The following is a 23544-nucleotide window of genomic DNA, read 5'->3' on the forward strand; positions in this document are numbered from 1 at the left end:
AATTAAAAATACAATTACTTTACTGTGCAAGTTAAACATGTGTTTTAATCTTTTTTTTTTAAATGTAGGGCCCCTTTATAACATGCTACAGGCCCTGCACTAGCTTAATCCGGCACTCCCCTATGGTAGGTGCCTGTAACGCTTTCCGCTCATGTCCAACGACCGTGATGAATAATTCAGAACCGGTCCTGGGCCTCCCCTCGGTCGTCTCAGTCTCGAGTACCTGGTACGATGCGTCGTCACTTGGGAAATCAAGGCGGCCGGTCGTGGTGTTGGCTACCCACCCCTTCGCGCGCCGCATCCTGCCTTCCATAGGCACTCGCTAAACCACCACTTGCCCCCGGCCTGTTCAGGCTGTAACTACCTTCCAGTCTTCGCACGTACTCGCCCCCCCCCCCCAGGTGGAGATGGGGGAGCGGCTACTGAACGCCGACCTGGGCCGCCTCATCAGCAGCCTGCGCACGGCCCAGCAGTACGCGGACACCACGGTGGCGCAGGGGCTACGCAAGCCCCTGCTGAACCACGCCCATGTGCTGGCCATCGACGCCAAGGCCCTGCTCGATACCGTGGACCAGGCGCGAGGGACCGTGCCCCCCACCCCAACGAGCCAGGCGCCCCTCTGAACCGTGCCAACGCCTGGGCCAAGGTGGAGCGGGCACAGTGCCCAACCCAAGTAGCACTTTGTCGAGCTGGTGGAACGGCCTTAAAAAGGAAAATGTCTCATCAGCCCATGGCTAAACTACTGCCAGCAGCACAAGCCTCTGCCACACCGTTAGAGGGCAGCGAAACACCACCCCGAGACCCCTCTTGCCTGGTCCCCGATTAACCCCTTCCACAATCTCATGGGTGCCTGAAAACAATTCCCTGACTCCCTCCCCCCGGCCCCAGCCAAAAGGAGTCTTATTGGTGGCGTCAGAGGCATCTGCACGAGTCTCGTTGTGTACACTGTTCTTATTAAAATCTCGTAATCTATGATTCGTGTTTCTACCAAATGTCTTTAGCACCACAGCACACGTGCTATCAACACGTTCAATAGACCACATGCATTCTCACACAGCACCAGCCTAACACCACAGAGGCGATATCAGTGTAACCCACCACTGGCACACAATCTAACGCTTCACCACACATCCTATAAGTATCATAAAGTCCATCACAGCACCACACATTCGAACACCCCACATTCCTGAACGCATTCAAAGAGCTTCATAGCTCATTGAATTCCTCCAGGCTAAATATTCTGACCGATGGATCAAATCCACCAGAGCCTATACATTACAACACTCAACATATTCTAACAGGGCACCACGCAGCACAGCTTTGTTATCGCAACGATTTTATTGCCAACCGAATCAGAGGCCTAGTCAAACAGTCCGAAACCCATGTCGTCGTCTTCCTCTTCGTCCGACTCGTCCTTCTTTTTCTCCTCCTCTTTCTTTTCTGCAGCTGTTTGTGGACACACGTGCACACACACAACCATGAATGAACACGTGCACACTTGTACATATAAAAATTATAGGAGTGGGAAGATCAGTACGTTAATGGACTAATAGTAATCGACTACTTTTAAAAGTTGATAATACGAGGTCCCTGCCTCATTATGCGACTTCTATTTGTGTATTCATATTAATCGAATAATTGAACCGATCATTGGCAGACTTAGATTAATGGGGAGAGCCCAGTCCGGAAACACAACTTGGCAGTGCATGACTAAGGCTGGCAAGGCATACTGAAGCTGCCAGCATCGCGCATAAGCTGTGTCTGCTCATGTCTGATATGCTCTACACCAGCTATTTATTTAAGGCCGAGTTAACTCAAGGTGGGAGACTGCCATGGTGTCCAATGGTTAGCGCACTGGACATTGTATTCTAGAGATAATTGGGAACACCACAGTGGGCACATGATGTGTGGTGGGTGGGGTGTACTCCTACCTATTCCGAATGTGAAAAGAGGCCAAAATACTCTCCAGAGCTCCCTCGAATAGAAGTCTTTCCACAAGAAGTGGCATTAACAATTGGTTATATAAAATTTACAAATGTCAAGGAGGCATTGGGAGGAATCATGTGCCACAGATGTTATCCCTAGATTAACTAGTTTTCTGGCACTGTGATGCAGTCAGGGATTAATATCAGCTAGGTCTAGGGCTAGTGAGATTTAAAAAGTCTTGGTTGCAGTGTACCAACCAATGCATCACCACTCTCCACGCACGCGTGGTTACCTGGTGCTGGGCCGCTGGCTGGAGCCCCTCCCGCGGACGCTGCTGGCGCTGCGCCTCCGGCCCCCACGTTGCAGATGAGGCTGCCCAGGTCAATGGAGCCCAGTGCCTGCACAAGCACACGTCATCAACACCATGACTAACATGCACCACCACCAACACACCACACAGGCAACATCAATACTTACAAACATCATCCATGCGTCACTAAACCGCACGCCATGAATATTAGACACCTTATGTGCAGTACCGCCCAGCTCTGGACCCAAAGGCTGATAAAACTAAACTATATTTTTAACTATACTATTTTTATGTTATCAAGTAAGGCCCACTGAGCTATTAGCTATTTTACCGAAGCGACCTGGCCACAAACGATAGCTCGATGAAGTGGCTTATGTGGAAACTTATTGCAGTCAAATACTCTGAACGTATGTTTATAAATGTGGAGCGTAAAAACGAAAGACCCTGACAAAAATACATGCCGCTACGAGGAGAACAGGCAAACTCCAAATATATAGGCGTCAGGGTCGAGATGGAACCCACAACCTCCTGCATACCAGGTGAGGAAGTCAACATCTCGGTGAGGTGCCCGTGAGTGGTTCAGTTATGTGTGGGTGGTTGATTGCACACGCAGGAGCTGAGTGCAGTTATGAGTGGTTATGATTTTAGTTGTTACTTTCAGTTTTATAGCGTGCTTGATAATCGCTTGAGAAATCGGGGTCAACAATCCTTAGGTTACAAACCCTTGCTGACCAGCGTGATCAAGCCTACCACATAGTTGACTGATGCAATCGTTGAACATGTGCTGTTCAACCGGTAACCCTTCTCTGGTTTTCTAACACCAACCACAACACTGAAAGTGGCCATGTAAAATCTCTGTCCATCCGTCAATAACAGGGGTGGGTGGTGGCACTATAACGCTTGTAAAAATGGAAATACGAACCAAACCTGATGGCGTATATTTGGAGTTTGCATGTCTTTCCCAAGTAGTCGAGTGGATTTATCTCTGGGTCCTCTAGTTTTTCTTCCACTTTTAGAATCAACATGCATTTAGAGTATTTGGCTGCTATAAATTTCGAAATGATAAGCCACTTCGTTGAGCTATCATTGGTGTCCAGGTCGCTTATGAAAAAGGGCTATATAGCTCAGTGGGCTTCACCTGGTAAAATATAAAAAAATTTTAGTTTAAAATCGGCCAAATTGATCAAAGAGATGCCCAAGATTTGCGGATAAATTAAGAGGGCCCCCTCCTTAGGCATCCTGGCCACTCTCGCCACGGCGTGCGGCGCTCTCGTCCTGGGCAGAGGCGCCCCATCCGAGCCCTGTGGTCTTACCGGTGCAAACACGGTGACCGTTATCATTCGCCAAAAACTGCCGAGTGCAAATGCATTGTTGGAAAGTGTCATATATAGATGGTCCATGTTAATATTTAATTGTGCAGTATCGTTTTCAAGAAATAATTTTTTTTTTTTTACAAAATCCATGTATGCAACGGTTTAACATTGTTGTTGTGCAATACATATTTAAAATTACAGCAATTAAAGAGACTGTTGTAGAAGGTAAAATTCCACAAAAGTATTGGAAAGTGGATTACATTTAAGTGAGTGGAGTTAATTGCACATCAAGTTGAGTAACCGGATATACCCCAGCACCACATGGGCTCCCAAAGAGGTTTTAGTGTAAATCTTACACTCGCCCAAATTTCCATTTGTAGGCCAATCAATTCCATTAAAGTGAAACGCATTCAAACACTTTATATATCAATGGTAGTAATCTGTAAATTCAAACCTGTTAATTCGTTTTTTTCGTGGTGTTTTAACTGCACAACCCCCTACACTACTGATCCCATGCGCAGCTCACCCCCCCCCCCCCCTGCACCACTCACACACCTCTCACCCTCAGCACCTCTCACCCATGCACCACTCACCTTGGCGAAGAGTCCGGGCCAGAATGGCTCCACTGTGACTCCAGCTGCCTTGATCAGCGCGTTGATCTTGTCTTCCTACAGAGAGGTGAGAACACACGAGGGCGTTCACATTCACGATCTCAAACAGCACACACGCGGTGTCCACGCGTGCTCTGCAGTATCGTTCACACGTGGTGTTCACGCCTAATTTGCCGTATTGCGTAAACGTGGTGTGCTCGTGCGTACACGTGATGTTCACCCTACGCCATCGCGTTATCCCGCAAACACAATCGTAGTCATGGGTCAAGGCGACAGCAGTGCACGGCTGTCCCGACACCAGGGTGGCTACTCTGGAGTCCAAGAAGAAACTCCATATTCTACAACCAGGGAGGTGGGGAAACATTTTCCTTACGAGGGGCCGAAGAGCAACACTTTCAAACAACTTTGGAGGGCGGACCGCACAACTTGCACCCTGCCTTAGCAATGTGACATAAGTGACATGAGTTTGCCACAATTACCGTACATACCGGTGTTTTGCCAGACCAAACATAGGCCATTCTAGTACCAAACCAGTGCGCCCAAGATTCCCGCGGCTTTAATGTGACCACTGGCATAAGTTAAAGTCACGAATACAACGGCATGGGCCCCGGGGACATGCGTTCTACACTTTTGTTCTATGGAGTTAAGATCGGAGGCACAGAGTTTTAAAACAGTGCCACTCGAGGCGTTTTGAGACGACCGGCCTCCACGGAGAACCACGTGGGTTTCGGCTGCATCAACAGGAGGCCCGATTCGAGTTAAACCCATTGGCTTGCACAAGACTCGTTGTGGCCAGCACTCCGCCTTTGTCTCCCCCGGTGTTAACCGCGTGCACTTTCGCCGGGTACCCAATTGAGGCTGGGTTGACCTAGCGAAGGCCCAGGACCGGCTTAAGACTCCACGTGTTACTCACGTGCCCCATGGCAGAGTTAGAAGGCACGCAACCGGCTCCGTGTGCGCAGTGGACGAGACAAGCCAACCACCATCACCACAACCACCCACATCACCATCACATCGCCCAACACCAGATAACTTAACACCTACACACGCCAGTACCACCACACAGGCGGTATAGTACCACCACACAGGCGGTATAGTACTACCACAGTCATCGCCAACCTTCCCCTCTCATCGACACCACCACCTCCAACCCTATGACCATCATCACCACTAACATCCGATTCCTCACCACCTCGCCCATCACCCAAACGCCACATCACCGACTACAGCGAACCCGCCAACACCATCACGAGTTCCAACCGCGATCACCGCCTCCACTATTACCACCAAACTTCTCCCATCACTACCCTCATATAAATACTTCACCCACAACCAAACACACTCCCAAATCACTTGTATTTATTTTACCCTCATCACAATCAAATCCATACCCGATCAGCCCCCCCCTTCCCCTCCTTAAGCGCCATGTTTGCCGCCTTAGGCCTCAACCTCGGCCGCTCACCGTGATGGCGACTTCGTCATCGTGGAGGATGAGAGCGCTGTAAATACACGCGAGTTCGGATACGGAGGCCATGGCGCTGCGCGGGATGCGTTGCCGGGGTTCGGATGGCGCACGGTCGAGGAGGATTGGGCTCGGATTGTGCGGCGACGGCGGCGGCGAAGCGCTGCTCGCGTCTTGTCGGGTCGCGCTCGCGGTGGGAGAGGAAGTGACGTCGCCGGTCGCGAGACTAGTAGGCGCGAGGGGGGTGGGGGAGCGGCGGCGACGCTCATTGGTCGAGGTCGCGTGTGTGGGCGGGGCAAAGACGTCCACGCGCGCGCGTGAGAAAGAAGCCGCCATCTTACCTGAGGGGTTGTGGATGGGGAGAGGTGGGGTTACATTTAATAATTTTTGTTTTAGTATTTAATATTTTATTTTCTATCTACGTGACTTTACCGAAAGAACCAAAGAATATGGAGATCCTGTCGAAGCCGCACTTCCGTGGATGATGCTTCCTTATGCTTGTCAAATATCTAGCATACTGCAAGCAATTAATTTACACGAATTCACGCCTACAAATTCAACCTACACTTAATAATTGGATGACAAACCACATGATTGTAGTTTTTTTAGGTAAAGTCACGTAGGTAAAAAATTAAAATAAATAAAAAATTACAACTAAATTAAAACACATTCCTGCTGAGGGAGCTGGTAGGAACGTTGGGTTGCTCGGTCAATGGCCAGGGTCAACGGCGGCGTGGTGTATTCCGCAAATATTGCCGACTGTGAGGGCGGGCACAAGCCGGCGTGAGTAGGTTAAACGTTGAGTTTTATAAGGGCACCACGGGGTGACCAGCCCCTCCCCACCCAGCCCCACCCCTCCCACCCCCCACCCAGCCCCACCCAGCCCCACCCTCCCCATCCAGCCCCACCCCACCCATCCCCCACCCAACCCCACCCTCCCTCAAATATGACGTCACAAAACTCTGCCCCCCCCCCAAAAAAAATATAAAACATGCTTCAAATCCCTTTAAACTATTGTCATTGTCGTGCGTATTTAATGTGGCGCTGCACTCTGATGTTGTAGGAGAAAACATTTATTAAAAAGTCAATTTAATGAAGTAGAACGTGTTGTCTATATTTATTTAAAATTGCGGATTTTGATGTGACGTCACATTTCTCAAACCCCCCCTCGTCACAAAGGTCTGACCCGCCCCCCCCCCAGGTGCGTGACGTCATTTATGGACATCCCCTTTGTCTCTCACTGAATTGCCCGGGCTGTGAGGCTGGCTGCTCAGATGCGTCCAATGCGACCAGAGAGAATCACCTGCACGGGGAATCCTACAACGATGCGAATGGAAATGTTTCTCGCAAGAACGGACGGGAAGAGGAGCGACGTTTTAATTGGGCTTGGCAATGGAGCCCTCGGAAATCGGAGAAGCAACAGAACCCACGGGATACACGGGGAAGGAAATGACGACGATGATGCTGGCCTTTAACAGCAATAACGATGGCAGAGTTTGGAAGGCGTTACACAATTCGCGGTGTGCGTGTTTCCTACCTTGTTGGTCGTCGACAACGGATATCCACGAGTTTCTGAAGACAAAAAAGCCACCACAGGCTGGCTGACAGTAGAGCGTGAAAAACTAAGAGGAGGTTTTACCCTTTCTGGCAATAAAACAGGAGGTTTTAAATTTTGATTTCAAGAATATGAAAACATGAGCTGTTAAGATGTTCAAACACCAAATAGAAACATTTTGCAAGGAATCATATCTGCATTAAGCACACGTACTTGTGGTGAACATGCAAACACACATGCTCTGATTATAAATGCATTCTCTTAGGGTTTTTCGGAAAAGTCACGTAGGTAAAAATAAAGTGTTGCCAATGCGCCAGTCTGCCACCCGAGATCGGTGTGTGTGTGTAGAGAGCCCGTTGAAGTGAAATGTCACCAGTTTTGTAAAATGAACAGGTCCCTGCGGGGTGGGCTGGTAGGAACGAACAAATTAATGGCTATAATAAAATGAAATGGCGGGGGTACGATACGAAGGGAGAGTTTGAGGCCTAGTTCTAGGCTTTAGGCCTAGCTGTAGGCTTTAGGCCGCTGTGAGTTATTTTTTTATTTAAATGTTTTAATTATTAATGTAAAAGCTTTAAATGTAAATGTTTCTATTTAAAAACATCAGGGAATGTAACATTGTTGAATATTAACTCCCTTTCACACACGCGGGGGTACGATACGAAGGGAGAGTTTGAGGCCTAGTTCTAGGCTTTAGGCCTAGCTGTAGGCTTTAGGTCGCTGTGAGTTAATTTTTAATTAAAATGTTTTAATTAATAATTAAAAACTATCTCAGGGAATTATAAGGGAATGTTACACTTGTTAAGCCAGGAAAGCCTCACTGACTCTAAAAGTTTTTGTAGGGTCCTGCCAAGTGCTTGCAGTAGGGGGCGATGTTGCTACACCTCATCGGACATCGGACGGACGATATAATCTATTGTAGGCTGGTTCACTTCGTTCCTACCAGTATAAGGGGCCCTCTCTCTTAAAAAGACAGAGACTTGAGACTCGGTGAAGCTTTCCTGGGTAAGCAAGAAGAATAAGAAGGGAGGCTAAATAATGTGACTGCAGCTGCGTAGCTATGGAGTGCATGCGCTGGGAGCGGTGGCGCAGCGGTTAGCACGCTGCGCTACGAACCCGACAACCAGAGTTCGCTTCCCGCTCACGGCCAACACCAGTGATGATTATCTGAACCGGTCCTGGGTTCTCCCCTAGGTCGACTCAGCCTCAAATGATTACCTGGTGCGGCGTGTAGTAAACATCGCCACTGGGGAGATAAATGCGGTCGGGCGGGATGCTGGCCACCCACCCCCTCGTGTGCCGTGCCGGCCTTCATAGGTGCTCACTTACAGCACTTGCCCCAACAGACTGTTAAGGCTATACGGGGGACCTTCGTCTTTGACGTGATGTGACTGAGGTTTGAACTGAGATTCCAAGATCACATTGCGGGTGATTTGGTCATCATAGGCTTACGTAGCGTTACCATCCAGTGTGTAATGCACGTGGATTGAAAACGATGGATGGATGGATGGTGACGCGCGAGCATGCATTCGTGGCGAGTGATAGGTGCGCGTAGAGTGCGACGAAGACCAAAGCCACGATCCGAGACTGTCACAGATCAAGCTGTTGTCCTGGTGGGGAGGAGGGGGGGGCTGATGTCGGTAAGCCTCCCCCCCACCCCCCATCCCAGGGGTGAACGTCTGGGGCTGTTTCGTTGTAACAGGAACAAGATTCTGAACGCTATCCCACACACGGTTGTCCTCGGAGACGTTCAGTTCCCAATAATTTTACTTTCCGAGCCACACAAGATGACATCACGCGTCCCGGGGAAGTGAGTCACAAGGCGGTGGCCGAGGATCTATTTTAGCGCTGCATTTTTTAATTGCCAAATTTTGGACAGGCCATTTTTTCAATATGGCCAGATCAGGCAAGACCTTGATCGCAAGGCCATTTTATATTAAAATTGTATCTATATAGGATAAACTTTAGATGGATTATCACACGGCTCCCCTCTGCTACAGATAAGATTGACACACAGACGGGCAAACAGCCAGACGTACAGAGCTAATGCTTTCACACTTTCACCCTCAGTTTGAAAGTGTTGAATAAAAAAAACGACGCCACAACAACAGCAGTGATGGTAATGCTCCGTAATTATTCTCCAGAAAATGCATTTCAACCGTGACAGCGGCGCCTAAACCCGGCCTTCTCCGAAGGAGGTGTACAAACAAAGGGCAAGGCACGCTCGGCTCAGTGCATCTTTTCCACTCGATATATTGGCTTTCTTTTTTGTTTTAAATACTTTATACTTTACATTAACATCGGGGAAATCACCACCGGGCGATCATTCACCCCACCAGGCACGAGTGTCGGTTTGTTCCCCAAGGATCCGGAGATTTCGCAACAGCAGTCCCTGGTTTTGCTTACTCCCTCTACACACCAGGGGTGGGGGGACACTTTCCTTACCGGGGGCCGCCACAGTAACGGAGCGTACCCCTCGGCCACTGCTGTCTCCGCAAGAGGGCCGCCTGACCTTGCGGTGACGAGAAGCGACTGTGCGTGCCACGATTATAAACACGGTGTTGGCAGGTCGAAAATCACTCCTCTCTGTGGTGCCGATTAGTGCAGCTAAGATGTTTGGTGCAGCGATGCGACAGCCATCGGTTTGAGGGCCGATGGAAGCAATGAAGTCGCGGGCCAGAGGGCTGGTGGGTTCCTCGCCCCTGATCGACAGCTTCTGGCAGCTTCTCTCCCAACATCCGCTCGTCACCACCCTCTACAGCTCCAGGGGAGCCACGCTACGGGCTCCAGGCAGTGACCACTGTCTACAGCAACCCAGCTACCACCGTCTGTGGTCCCTTAACTACCGGTAGCTACTCTCTACAGACCCAGCTTGCCACGGTATGGCGCCCCCAGGCAGGGTGTCTTTAGAGAGCCCCGGTAGGCAAACCCTACATGGTGGCTTTGTGAGCGTCACTCCGCGGCTCAAGGCACATGGACGCAGGGCAGTGCGAGCTGGGGCCTCGCGGGCAGTGCGACGAGACCTCCGTTATTAAAAAGCTTCAGTTTTGTTAGTGTAGTAAAACGCAGAGTAAAACACATATAGTAAAACGCGTGGTAAACGGTGTAGTAAAACGCATTTCCCACCCCCCCGCCCCTCCCGCCTGTGCTGCGTACGAGCACTCTTGATGGCATTGCGGTGTAACACTCAACCGTTGTGGTTCCTTCAACCCAGGGGGAACCCCTTTTGATGATTTGGTAATACTCCTCCACACGCTCGCGCCGCAAAATCGGCGGGCGACCGGCACGGCCGAGGCGGCGCGAGAGCTCAGGTGACCCGCGAGCGCCGGATATCGGCGCCGCCGCCGGCGCCGTCCCCCGCTCGTCCCGCGGACCTCGCCCCGCTGCCGCCGGGGAGCGGGGCGGCCGCCCCTCGGGCCCGCGTGCCGGGGGGTCGTGCCGCACCGCGCCGGCTCCTGGGGTTCGCCGCAGCCGCCGCCGGTGCGGGCGGCGCCCTCTTGTGGACTCGGGGAGCCGGGGGAGGCGAGGGGAGCCTCGCCACGGGGGAGGGCGGCGGCGGCGGTGGCGTTGCCGCCGCACATTCCTCGTCCCCCGGCTCTTTCCCCTCGGTCCCCTGCCCCAGGGGGGGCCCCTCCCCTCGCGGCTCAGTTCTCTCGGCGACGTCGCCGTGGTCGCTACAGTCCTCGACGTCGCTCTCGGCGTCCGTGTCGTCGCAATCTCCCACGTTGTTTTCGCCGTCCTTACTGGCGCTTCGGGCTCCGTCGTCGCACTGCTGTCGCCGCCGGTGGTGGTGGTCGCACCCCTCCTGCTGCTGCTGCTGCTCCCCAGTTGCCCTGCAGGGCACAGGTCGGTCACGCGCGTCGCATGTGCAGCTCCCCTCTGTGCCCGCCTCGGGCACCGCGGGCAGGCCATCCTCCCTGCTGGAGCGAGAACAACGCCCTCCTCCTCCTCCTCCGTCCTCGTCGTCGTCTCGAGAGGCCTCGGTCGCCTCTCTTCTGGGGTCGGCGACCTCCGACCCCGCGAGCTCCGGCGCCCCCGCGGCACCGTCGCACAGCGTGGCGCTGGACGTGCTGTGGGAGAAGTAGCCGCTGGAGGAGAGGCTGCTGGCGGTGGGGCTGCGCGACACGGCCGCCGGCCCCGCCGCGGGGCCTCCCAGCGCGGCCGCGTCAAAGGCGGCCGCGCCCGAGCCGCCGCCGCCGGCTGAGAAGCCGACGAACTCAGAGAATTCCCCTCCTCCTCCTCCTCCTGGGGGCGGAGTACTTGGTGGCGGCGCGGGCGACGCCGCGGGTCCCGGGGCTCCCGACGTGGCGATGGTCGTAGCAGGACCCAGCTCGTTCTCCTCCTCCTCCTCCTCGGACTCGGATTCGGACGAGTCCCGAAGCTGCTCAGACCAACCGCGAATAAGGACAACGCCACCGGTGCCGAAGCACACGCGGACGTAAAGACCCCCGCCCCCCCCCCCCCCGCGCGAATCACACGCGTGTCAACACCCCAAGTCATGGGCATCGGAGCACCGGTGCGAGCTCAAAGCAGGCGAGAGCGCGATTGCGCGCGAGATCGGACGGCAAACGGATCCGGCACAAAGCGTCCCTGGCTCGGTGAGAGCCGAGAGCAGGGCCACAGCGGAGCCACGCCCAGGGCAGATCTGTCAATCACAGGCGCAGGAAGCCAAGGCAGACCGCGTCAAATCCCATGATTGGCATGGCTAGTTTGAGATGCGGTTAACGTGCGGCAGTCGCCGTGCGAGACACGGACAAGAGGGGATCGTGAATCCTGAGATCCCCAGTCAGGCACCAGATTAGACCGATAACCCAGCGAGCGGTGAGGCAGGTCGGCATGCGGGGAGACAGGCAACCAAGCAACAAGTAGGAATGTGGGAGACAGAACAACCAGGCAACCAGATAGACAAGCAGGTGGGTGGGTTCATGCAGGCAAAGCACGCATGCACGCACGCACACACGCACACACACACAGGTGTAAGTTGTTGTTACACCTGCTGGTCGGAGGCGGGCGGAGGGCTGTCGTTAGGGCTTATGCCGAGGCATGGTTCAATGGCGCACACACACGGGTCCTGGAACACAGCACGGGTTAGCACACATTGGGGTCGGGTTAGGGTGTGGAGAGGTCGGGGCCAGGTGAGAGCACACGGGGCCGGGCCTGCGGTTGCCTAGGTCCTAGAGGGCCCCCGCGCGACGCTCCTTGCTCCTCGCCGTCACCTGTGGCCCCAGCAGCGGCCGCGCCTCGCGGGGTCGCTCCGACAAGCGGAGCTGCCGCGTCGGCATCAGCGCCTTCATCAGCCGCGGGGGCGGCGGCGGCGGCGGCGCCGGGGGGCGTGGCGCTGGCGGAGGGGGCTCCGTGGGGGGCGCGGAGTCGAAGGCCGGGGCGGCCGTGGCGGCCGTGGTGGGGGGGTCGTGACCCCGCGCGGCCCTCGAAATGTCCTGGAAGCTGTCCCAGTGCAGCTGCAACTTGCGGGAAAACGCACGCACACACCGTCGCGTGAACACGCTCACACGTGTACAGACGCACAGGAAAACGCGCGTAACGTCGCGTCCGTCAAGAGGGGAAGTACAGCGGCGTAGCTATTGACTGTGTAGGCAGTGCAGCTGCACCAGGGCCCACGGGCCAGAGAGGTCCGTTCCGGGCACCGTGCTGCTAAGAGCAGGGAAATTATTTTGGATACTCTAGAGTTGATTTAAAAAATATAAAATATACATTCTACTGTACGGTGCCCTGTTTGTACAGAAGGGTCTCATTTCATTCCTTGCACCGGGGCCCATGCCACCCACGCTACGCCACTGGAGATGCCCCCCCCTGGCATTACCGTGTAGTGCAATCCTATCCAAACGGACAAAAAAAAAGAACCCCGTATAGCCTTCACAGACTGTTGGGGTAAGTGCTGTTAGCGAGCAGCACCTATTAAGGCCGGCATGGCACACGAGGGGGTGGGTGGCCAACACCACGCCCGGCCGCCTTTGTCTCCCTAGTGGAGATGTTTACACACTGCACCAGGTACTAATTTGAGGCTGAGTCGAATTAGGGGAGGCCCAGGACGGGCTCAGATAATTGTCGCTGGTGTTGATGGCCGTGAGCGGGATTCGAACCCGGGTCGCTAGGTTCGTAGCGTAGGGCGCCAACCAATACACTTTCGCTCCCCATTTCCACACGGACAGACACACACACGTGAACGTGCACGCCTGTGCTTGCACTCAGCAGACCGATACCCATACCTTGCTGTCGTCCTCCTCACAGCCGCCACTCAGATCCATCCGACTGCCACTCGACAGCTGCATTGCGAGCGACGCCAACACGGGCAGGGAGCGCAGGGCACAGACAGCGCGATGCGTTGGCACACGGGACTCGGATTGAAGGCCATCACAAATTTAGATGGATGTGTGCGCACGTGTGTGGGCGAGCGTGTGACATCGTGAGTAGGCATGTCCCTGTGTGTGTGTATGTCTCCGTGTGTTGAGTGTGTGTATGTCTCCGTGTGTGAGTGTGTGTATGTCTCTGTGTGTGTGTGTCTCTGTGTGTGTTGTGCATGTCTCTCTGTGTGCGTGTATCCCACTCACCCGCTGCATGTTGCTGCTGCTGCTACTCCTACGGCTGGGTCGGCCCTTGGCGGCCAAACTCTCCCTGACGACCACCTCCTGCACACACGACACGCCGAGTACAAGTCACTTCCTGCTCCCTCCAGCACCGAGCCACTGGCACTCATCGGTGCTATGGTCAGTGTTCCAGTCAGAGCTATGGTTATTGTTGGAGGTAATGTTCCGGTTCGTGTGAGCGCTACGGTTGGAGCGAGGGGCTGCGCTCTTCCGCGGGGGAGGGCGGCCGCCGCACCTGTCGGAGGCGGTCGAGGCCCAGGATGCTCTCCACGCCCAGCACCCCGCGTGCGTACGTCTCCATGTAGCCGTCCCCTCCCCCCCACGGCTCCTCGTCCCCCTCCTCCCCCGCGCCGGCCCCCTCGCCGCCCCGCGCCGCCATCAGCGCCAGCGTCTCCCGCTCCTCGGGCTCCTCCGACGCCTGGCGCAGGCCGAGACATGCGCACGGGTGAACGCGCGCAGGGCAACGCTGGCACGGGTGGCATGGCTGTCAACCCACAACGGTTTACCCGTAATTCTTGCACGGGAAATTGAGTTTGCAGGTCCATACGGCGATACAGCCGTTTAAATACGGGCAACATTTTCTTTGGTGTGTTTCTCCCTTGTGATGGGACTTTGTAGGATGAACGTTGAGATTTATAAGGGGCAGGGGGTGACCAAGAAGGTCTGAGTTGGTCTGTAATAAGGTAGGGCACTGATAAGGGGTTGACAGGTATGGGGTGAACACTTGTGCGGTATGTGGCGGTGCGGTGTGTGGAGCGCGGGAACTACCGTGGGAATGTTGGACACGATCTCGTAAGTAACCCCTGTGCTGCGCTGGCTAATCCGTGACGACATCCTCCGCTTGAGGCTCTGCGTGAAACTCTGATGAATCAAGCGCAGCGCAAAGCAACATCAGCATCTCCCCCCATGCGCTGTCTGTACAAACGCACACGCAATCTATACGCACACACACACACGCACTGTCTATAGATGCACAAATACAGTTAATGACAACAGCCACCATTTGCCACTACAGTGCTTGTGCCAGGCTAGGTGCACTGAGGCCACGTGAAGTGTCGAAGGCTCGCTGGCAGGAAGTCAGGGGACAGACCCAGATGCCATGGGTTGACTGATTTACTCTTTTTCAGCAGGATCCTGCATTGGGTTGTTAATTTAAGGATGTTTTCAGCCAATTAATGAGAGCTTATTACACACGTGGGAGGAAACCGGAGGCACCCAGAGCAAACCCAGGGGTGCAAGGGGACAACACTCGATCCCCATAGGGATGGAAATAGACAGCGATGAGTCCACTTGCTGTACTGCCTTCTCCTGGCAACTCCTCGACGCCCACGGGAAGGGAGTTCCACAACATCTGCGTGGTGATCCACCAACCCTTGTTGCTTCCTCCAACAGTGCTGGATCGCAAACCACGTCCAGCACAGCCACCACTGTTGTAGAAGCACACAGACGCACGCACGCACGCGCGCGCGCGCACTCGACGCGCACGCACTCGCCTGCTTGTTGTAGACGCACACGCACACGCGCTTGCGCAGCACCATCTCCATGGCGGCGGGGTGGCTCAGTTGCACGGTCGCCTTGGCGATGAGGTAGATGCGCTCCGTTGCCGCGGTGATCTTGTTGAGGTGCGGCGAGTCGTGCAGCGACGAGTCCCACGAGGCCACGGCGCACACCTGGGGCAGCCGGCACGGTGGCGCGTGGGGACAGGTGCCTCCAGAGGACGGTGTGTGTGTGCGCGTGTGTGTGTGTACGTGTGCGCGTGTTGGTTTATGCGTAGGCGCGTCTGTGTGTGTGTGCCCTTGTGGCATTTTAGTTTGTTGTCCATCCCCCGAACCTTTCGACTAGCACAGTTGGCTACATGCGGTGCGAAAGACGTTCAACGTACATACATTGGCAGCGGTTAGCGTGCTGCACCACAAACCCGTTGAGCCAAGATCGAATCCCGCTCACGGCCACCAATACCAGTGATGATCATCTCAACCGGACCTGGAGCTCCCCAAGGGTCGACTCAGCCTCAAATGAGTACCTGGTGCGACGTATAAACATCGCCACTAGGGAAACAAAAGCGGTCAGGCGTGGTGCTGGTGACCCACCCCCTCGTGCACCGTGCCGGTCTTCATTAGGTGCTTGCTAACAGTAGTTGCCCAATCTGCCTGTGTGTTTCGTGTGTCAGTGTGTCGGTGTGTACCTGTGTGCCAGTGTGTATCCGTGTGTACCCGTGTGTACCTGTGTGTCAATGTGTAGCCCGTGTGTCCCCGTGTGTACCTGTACGCCAATGTGTATCCGTGTGTATCCGTGTGTACCTGTACACCAGTGTGTACCCGTGTGTACTCGTGTGTACCCGTGTTTCTGTGTGTGCCAGTGTGTCACTGTGTCACCGTGTACGAGCAGCTCACCTGGCTGTCCGAGTGCCGCACGATGGGCAGGCAGTAGAAGGGGCTGCCGAGCTCTTTGGGCAGAATGGAGTTGGTTCCGGCCGCGTAGCGCCCGGTCAACAGCTCCTGCGAGCTCAGGTCCTCCGCTACACCGCACGCACGCAAGCAGGCAAGCACAGTACGCGTATCAGAGCATACACATTGACACACACACACACATGAAGTCCTTACACACACGCGAGCGGAAACAGGCAAAGACATGCGCACACACACACACACCCACCACACAGGCACACACACACAGACACCCACCACACAGGCACACACACACACACACACCCACCACACAGGCACACACACACAGACACCCACCACACAGGCACACACACACAGACACCCACCACACAGGCACACACACGGCACATGTTTCAGAACGTTCGCATTTATGACAAGACAAAGATCCCCCGTATAGCCTTTAACAGACTGTTGGGGCAAGTGCTGTTAGCGAGCATCTATGAAGGCCAGCATGACACACGAGGGAGTGGGTGGCCAGCACCACGTCCGGCCGTCTTCATCTCCCCAGTGGCGATATTTACACTCCGCACCAGGTAATCATTTGAGGCCGAGTCGACCTTGGGGAGGCCCAGCACCGGTTCAGATAATCGTCCCTGGTGATAGTTGTGAGCGGGAATCGAACTCGGATCCCCGGAGTTCGTAGCGCAGCGCGCTAACCACTGTTCCCCACACACTATTTAAAAACTACTACTAAACAATTTTTTATTTTACCAGGTAAGGCCCACTGAGTTATTCAGATCTTTTTCAGAAGCGACCTGGCCACAAATGATAGCTCAACAAAGTGGCTTATCATGTGGACATTTATAGTAGCCAAATACTCTAAACGTGTGATGTCGAGTCTAAATGTGGAGGGAAAACCCGGAGGACCCGGAGAAAAGTCCACGTGACCATGGGGAGAGACAGAGAGAGAGAGACACCGCAATTCCAAATATGCAGCAGGCGTCAGGGTCGGGATCGAATCCACGACCTCCTGTAGACCAGGCGAGGTAGTTAATACGCACAAGCAGGTGCACGCACACAGCCAAGCTTGGGGCCAAGGCAGTAACATTGGAGGGAAGTGGAGAGCCCCAGTGCACCCCCCCTCGTACCCCCTCCCTACAACACCGCACCCCCCCCCCACCCCATACAGAGGGTCGCCCCTCACCGTTGAGATCGAGGAAGAGCACTGGGATGTGTTTCTCCATACCAGGCGGGGGGGTCCTGCACAAACACAAGAAGACAAAGATCCCCCACGTAGCCCTTCTTAAAGACCACTGAGGGCATGCGCTGTTCTAGCGAGCCCTCTTTCAGGCTGGCGTGACACACCAGGAGGCGGTGTGGTCGGAGCCACAGCCAGGCGTTTCTACCTTGCACCATTGAAGGTCGTGTCAAGCTAGCGAAGGCACATGACGGGTTCAGATGTCACCCGCACTTCATTTTAGCCGTGGCTGGCAGTGCAGTGCGTGAACCACCATGCTACTGCGTGCATGTACACGCCGACAATTCGCACAGGCGCGCACAGGTGAGAGCATATGCAAGTGCGTGAGAATCTGTGTGTCAATGCACATGCACGCACATGCACACATGTACACAACAAAGATCCCCGTATAGCCTTCAATAGACTTTTGGGGCAACCTGTGCAGGCCGGCACGGCTCACGAGGCGGTGATGTAGCCAGGACGACGCCCGGCCACCGTTGCCTCCCCGGTGCTGATGTTTACACACCACACCAGGTACCAATTCAAGGCCGAGTCGACCTAGCTGAGGTCCAGGACCGATTTAGATATTCGCCACTGGTGTTAGCCGGGAATCAAATTCGGGTCGCCGGGTTCGTAGCGCCGAGCGTTCACCACCGTACCACTGCTCTCCGTACAGAGGCGTGCGCGCACATGTACACACGCGCAGACGCACACATACACGCGCAGACGCACACATACGCGCACCGACACTGCCGTTGCTTTTGTGTTTATTAACAAGGGTGCGGCACAAAGCGCGAGCGATAAGAGGGGGTCACGGATATTCCGCGGTGCTCACGAGGCAGGAGAAGGGGACAGAGGTGGGCTCACTGCCCGACCGGCGTAGGGATAACGATTCGGGAGCACGGCATTTTTATGGGAAGTGAAGGAAAAGGGGAAAGAGGGGGGGAGGGGGGGGGGGTCGTCGTTACCAGTCAGCGGGCGCCCCTGGGATGCCACTGCCCGGAGACGGTACGAGCACCGCGTTGCGCTCCTCGGTGAGGCTCACCCACTGGTCGACGAGCCGCACCTCCCGCTCCTCGTCCCCGGCGCATTTGTCTGCCGCCCGCAAGCACCCCCACGGCAAAGGGTTAAGACAAAGACCCACTGCCGTATCGAGTGCCGTTCACAAGCACCTACACGTCGGACGGTGGCGGTGGTGGCTACGCTGCCGCACGTGGCCGCCTGTGATCAAGCGCTGTGGAGGCAGCAGCAGCAGCAGCGATGGTTGGTGGATCACGGTACAGGTGGCTGTGGAACTCCCCGCAGGGGTCGAGGAGGAGCCATAACCTGAGACGCCAGGAGAAGGCGGTCTAGCAAGCTGACTAATCGCCATCTGTTTTCATCCGTATGGGGATAGAGTGTTGCCACCTTGCGCGAGGTCTTCTCCGGGTATTCCTCCCACTGCATGTGTAAACAAATTGTCTTTTTGTTGCTGCTTTGCTCACGGCACCACAAATAGATAGCTGGGAAAACTGGCTGAACGGGATCATCCGTGTAACAAATTAAATCAATTAAAACGAACTCAATTTGGCTGGAAACATAAAATAAAAATAAAACTCAAAGCAGGACCACCCTAAAAAAAGAGTCCCAATCATAATTAAAATTCTATCTCATGAAGGCCGGTCTGGAGCACAGGGAGGTGGGTGTGGCCAGGAACACGCCCGGCCACCTTTGTCTCCCCCAGTGCTAATGCTTACACACCGCACCAGGTACTTATATTAGGCCAGATTGATCTTGGCGAGTCCCGGCCCTCCTCCCAACCACTCCGCTCTGCTCGCGCACACCCACCTGGCTTGTCGATGACGCGCCGCATCTGCGCGCCCATGTACTCTTTGCGCTTCATGAGGGCCTCGGTCCAGCGCTCTCTCAGGTAGCTGAGATCCTCCTCCTGGAGGGTGGGGTGAGGGGTGGGGGGTGGGAGGGGGAGTAACGTGACGCCGGCGGGACGAGCGACTCGCCGCAGCGACAGACACGGCGGCGGCGGCGGCGCGCCCGGTCCTAGAATCGTGACGGATCCGGGCGGCGCGCACGGGGCACCGACACGGACGGGTCAGGCAGGAGCAGCGGCATCATGCCGCACGGCGGGGAGGGTGGTGGGGAGAGGGGGCCGGGGAGTGGGGGGGTACGGGGTGAGAGGGTCAGCAGGCACGTTAAACATTCGCTCTGCTGTGCGCGTGGAAGGATCCGAGTGAGTGGTTGCCTGTTAATAAAAAAAAAAATCCACCGGCGTGCGCTTTAATTTCAATCGGGTCTGCGAAGCAACAATCGGTGCGAGCGAGGGCACGACTCACGATGGCGCGCGGCGAGCAGGGCGCTTGTTAGGCCGCGGCCGCACGCGGTAGCGCAAGGCCGCGCGTGGTAGCGCAAGCTCGCGCGGGGCGGGCGGGCGGGCACGCACGGGCACGCACATGCTCGTGCAAGGTGGGTGTGAGCGAGCGCTGTTAGTGGGCGCGTGCGGTGCCAGCGGCTCGACTTCATTCGGGGTCTCCGCGGCTCTGCGTGCTCACGAGCACCGGGGACACCATGCGGGGGTGCAGGGGTGGGGGGCGACGACCGACGCGATACCTGGTAACTATCCAACTCCTTGGGATCTCCCTCCTCACTCTGGCAGGGGACGGCACGCGAGTTACGACGACACAAAAAGAGAACAACTGCATTAGGGGAGCTGCGATGGAAAACCACGAGCGCGATGGTGTGTACAGGTGTGCAGGTGTGCGCAGGTGTGTGCAGGTGTGCGTGAGCGTGCAAATTTGGCCCACATCTGTGCATGCGTGTGTGCATTTGGGTGCTCGCTAACAGCACTTGCCCAACAGTCTGCTAAGGCTATACGCGGGGATCTTTGTCTTTGTGCTTGTGTGTGTACAAGTTCACGCGCCTGTGTTGTATGTGCCCGTGTGCACGTATGTTTGTGTTTGTTAAATGCACGAGTGTGCGTGTGTGCACGCTTTCGGAAATGAACCTTATGGCGGGACCTCGGGGTGCCGAATAAACGTAAGTCAAAATCGTAATTAATTTCTGGCGACTCCGTCCCACCGCGCAAATAAACACCACGACCCACCTGGCGCGGATCATTCTGTTGCTGTGTCATCCAAGCGCAGAGAGGACGAATGCGCACAAGAAACTAAACTTTTAAACTTCGATTAACGCATCGTGTAGAGCTCGTCGAGAGGAATAGATTGCCGTATCGTTCACTTTCAACAGGCATAAAATGACGTCGCAACGCAATTTACGCGAGAGCCGGGGGCTTAAGGGACCCCGGGGTCCCACCATGAGGTTCAGTATGTCTGTCCCCCCCCCTCCACCCCCGCATCAGCTGGGTGGAGCCTCGGCACCCTGCCGGTGGCGGGTGCCACTCGCCTGGTACGAGTCGAGGGGTCGCTGGAGGCGACTGCAACGGGCGGTGATGCCGCCAACGGCGATGGAGAGCACCTCCTCGGGGACGATGGGCAGGGTCCCCGACTGCTGCACCCCCCGCACGCTCACCTGCACGCGGCGCGACTGGCCCTGCACGCGCGCACGCAGACGACGCGCGGCGTCGGCAACGGCGGCGTCCGTCGGCGGTGGCGCCGGCCAATCGCGACAGTCGAAACGGCGGAGGTGTCAAGCTACGCGTCGTTGGCAGGAGGTCAAGGGACAGACCCCGGTGTTATTGGTCGACTGACTGAGATGACTAGCAGATGCAGCAGCTGTGCTCCCTACCGTGCCAACTTGCTGCGTTTTATCCACAATGGCGCTCTGCTCGTTGTTGCGAGCGTGGCTCCAACTGCCCAGGAGGATCCTTCACGAGCCTCCTCGTTAGGGGCGGATCTCAACGCCGCAGGTACCAGCCATCGGCAAGTCCAATCAGCTCCGCGTCCTTCCGTACCACATCAACCCATCTCTTCTTCAGCTTGTGCCATGCCCGTTTAGACCCCTCTAAGCAGCCAAACAGAAGCTGCTTGGGCGCGTGGTGGCCGTGCGTTCGGGCTGTACGGCGGCTTCTGCTCTCGTCGCTCGGGGTCTGGCCGGTGCTGGAGGAGAGTGAGGACCGGACACAATGTGCGTGTGGAGCGGCATCTGCTCGTGCGTGCGAGGTTGGGTGCGTGCAGCCCGCTCGCACCTGTCTCAGCTGGTACACGCCTCCCGTGTGCACGTCGCGGGCCTGCGTCACCTCCACGGGCGAGTACTCCCCCTCCTCGTTCAGCTCCTGAATCTCAACCCACAGCTCCAGCTTGCGCGTCACCTCCCCCCACCTGCAAAATGAAAACAAACCTTCGCTCAGCGGCAGGTCGCTCGTTCCGCTCTGCTGCCCTCATTGCCCGCAACCATCCAGGCCCCACGCTTGAGCGCTTCCCTTTTGGCCCCTCCTGCCAGTGACAAACTGCTTCTCCATTAATTAAACATGCTCTGTACAGGTTCTGCAGTTGCGGTCACATTTAAAACGTGAAACAAAGATGTTTCTAAACATAACGTGCGTGCGTGCGTCCCCGTACGTGGGGAATGGTAGTGTCATGGTTAGCGCACTCTGCTGAGAACTGAGCGACCCAAGTTCGATTACCGCTCATGGCCAAACTTGGCGACGAATTTCTGAACCAGGCTTGGAGCCTCTCAGAGGTCAACTGGCGCTGTGTGTAAACATCGCCACTGGGGAGCCAAAGACGGCCGGCCGTGATGCTGGCCACCCAACTCCTAGCGCGCCGTTGCCGGCCTTTATAGCTGCTTCGCTAAAAGCACCTCGCCCCAACGGTCTGCTGGGATCTTCATCGTTGTGTGCGTACCGGTCACGCAGTGAGCGCGTCTTGGCCTGCAGCGTGGTGAACTCCCAGGGCGGTCGCGAGCCGGCCGCACCCCCGTGCATGTGACCCCACACCTCCACGGAGAGGGCCCCGTCCATCATGAACTCCAGGAAGTCCTCCGTCACATTCACCACAAACTCCTGACAACACCGACGACAAAAGATCCCCCTTGTGTAGCCATTAACAGACTGTTGGGGAGAGTGCTGTTAGCGAGCACCTATGACGGCTGGCACAGCAAACGTTGGGAAGGGCGGTCAGCACCACGCCCGCCCGCCCACCTTTGTCTCCCCAGTGCTGATGTTTTTACACACTGCACCAAGTACTAATTTAAGGGTTGAGTTGACCTACCGCAAGCCCAGGACCGGTTTAGATATTCGTCACCGATGTTGGCCGTGAGCGGCAATTGAACAAAAGTCGCCACATGTTCGTCGTGTGGTGTGCTAACCACTACACCACTGCTCCCCAACCCCGCCCCAGAAACAAGACACACACACAGTGGTTGACTCCTCAGGGTCACTATAAAATAGTGGCCACTCCCGAAGGCAGGAAAATCACCTTCCATGAAGCCTACGCCCAGCGATACCGCTGAGGTCAGCAAGTCCCACCCATCACCTCCTGTCCAGCGGCACATGTGTTGCAACCTTGTTGGTGTTATCTGCTCTGCCAAGTGATTAAACCCCATAATTGCCAGAGTGATTGATTACTTAAACAATCACAGAGCTCCGCTCCGGATGCCGTGTGACCGCCCCGCATCGCTCACCTTGCAGTGGCCGAACTTGACGGAACAGGAGGGGGCCGAGGGGGCCGTGGGGGTGGAGGGGGAGCGCGAGTCGGGGCCCAGCGCGGGCGGCACGACCGTGGCCTCGGGGTGGTCCCAGAGCCAGTACTGGCAGAAGACGAAGTTGGTGAGAGCCTGGGGGCAGCCCCGTAGCCTCGCGGATCTTCACCTGATGGTCACACGCAAGAGCCGTGTGACGGAAGCGCACAATCTTGTTAAGCACAAACAAAGATCCCCGTATAGCCTTAACACACTGTTGGGGCAAAGTGCTGTTAGTGAGAAGCAAACATGAAGGCTAACACGGCACATGAGGGGGTGGGTGGCCAACACCACGCCCGGTCGCCTTTGTCTCTCCTTCGTGGCGATACGTACACACCGCACCAGGTACTCAACAATAACAACCGCTAGACAACCTGGCACAAGCCAGGCCACTTAGTCTGCAACACTTTGAGGCGACGTGACGTGTCAATGGTCATGGAATAGACCCAGGTGCCACGTCACACAGCCGTGTCAGACACATTGAGGGCCACGTCACGCACATGCCAT

At 55.7% G+C, this 23544-nt stretch overlaps 3 protein-coding genes across 3 annotated transcripts in view; 1 reads left to right on the forward strand and 2 right to left on the reverse strand.

The window, feature by feature from the left end:
- The window catches only part of LOC133344092 (focal adhesion kinase 1-like), a 36081-nt gene extending 35111 nt beyond the window's left edge, over window positions 1–970 (forward strand). Inside the window, exon 29 of the mRNA XM_061554046.1 lies at window positions 402–970. Coding sequence (XP_061410030.1) covers window positions 402–623 — 222 coding nt within the window. The 3' untranslated portion in view covers window positions 624–970. The remainder of the gene's footprint in view (window positions 1–401) is intronic.
- Window positions 971–1319: 349 nt separating this feature from the next.
- Window positions 1320–5833, reverse strand: RPLP1 (ribosomal protein lateral stalk subunit P1). Its single transcript, XM_061554129.1, has 4 exons — window positions 5623–5833; window positions 4143–4217; window positions 2219–2324; window positions 1320–1446 (listed from the first exon to the last, which is right to left on the reverse strand). Exons 1-4 carry the CDS (start codon window positions 5692–5694, stop codon window positions 1361–1363), a joined length of 339 nt encoding a protein of 112 aa, XP_061410113.1. The 5' UTR covers window positions 5695–5833; the 3' UTR covers window positions 1320–1360.
- A 4324-nt stretch (window positions 5834–10157) lies between these two features.
- The window catches only part of LOC133344087 (kinesin-like protein KIF13A), a 41604-nt gene continuing 28217 nt past the window's right edge, over window positions 10158–23544 (reverse strand). The window contains 18 exon segments of the mRNA XM_061554036.1: window positions 10158–11558; window positions 12171–12248; window positions 12394–12642; window positions 13405–13461; window positions 13747–13824; window positions 14018–14200; window positions 14551–14643; window positions 15276–15452; window positions 16176–16300; window positions 17374–17429; window positions 18375–18501; window positions 19234–19333; window positions 20011–20049; window positions 20803–20949; window positions 21545–21677; window positions 22203–22360; window positions 22981–23139; window positions 23141–23167. Coding sequence (XP_061410020.1) covers window positions 10485–11558; window positions 12171–12248; window positions 12394–12642; window positions 13405–13461; window positions 13747–13824; window positions 14018–14200; window positions 14551–14643; window positions 15276–15452; window positions 16176–16300; window positions 17374–17429; window positions 18375–18501; window positions 19234–19333; window positions 20011–20049; window positions 20803–20949; window positions 21545–21677; window positions 22203–22360; window positions 22981–23139; window positions 23141–23167 — 3060 coding nt within the window. The 3' untranslated portion in view covers window positions 10158–10484.

Source organism: Lethenteron reissneri, chromosome 19, assembly GCF_015708825.2.
Source record: "Lethenteron reissneri isolate LAM-NWPU_2019-01 chromosome 19, ASM1570882v1, whole genome shotgun sequence".
Lineage (NCBI taxonomy): Eukaryota > Metazoa > Chordata > Hyperoartia > Petromyzontiformes > Petromyzontidae > Lethenteron > Lethenteron reissneri.

Excerpts from the sequence above, each read along its gene's own strand:
- RPLP1 (XM_061554129.1), bottom strand. The coding sequence starts at position 5,694 with ATGGCCTCCGTATCCGAACTCGCGTGTATTTACAGCGCTCTCATCCTC. Across the intron at positions 4,218-5,622 it reads ATGACGAAGTCGCCATCACG|GAAGACAAGATCAACGCGCT; the intron begins GTGAGCGGCCGA and ends ACCTCTCTGTAG. Across the intron at positions 1,447-2,218 it reads AGCCAGCGGCCCAGCACCAG|CTGCAGAAAAGAAAGAGGAG; the intron begins GTAACCACGCGT and ends GTCCACAAACAG.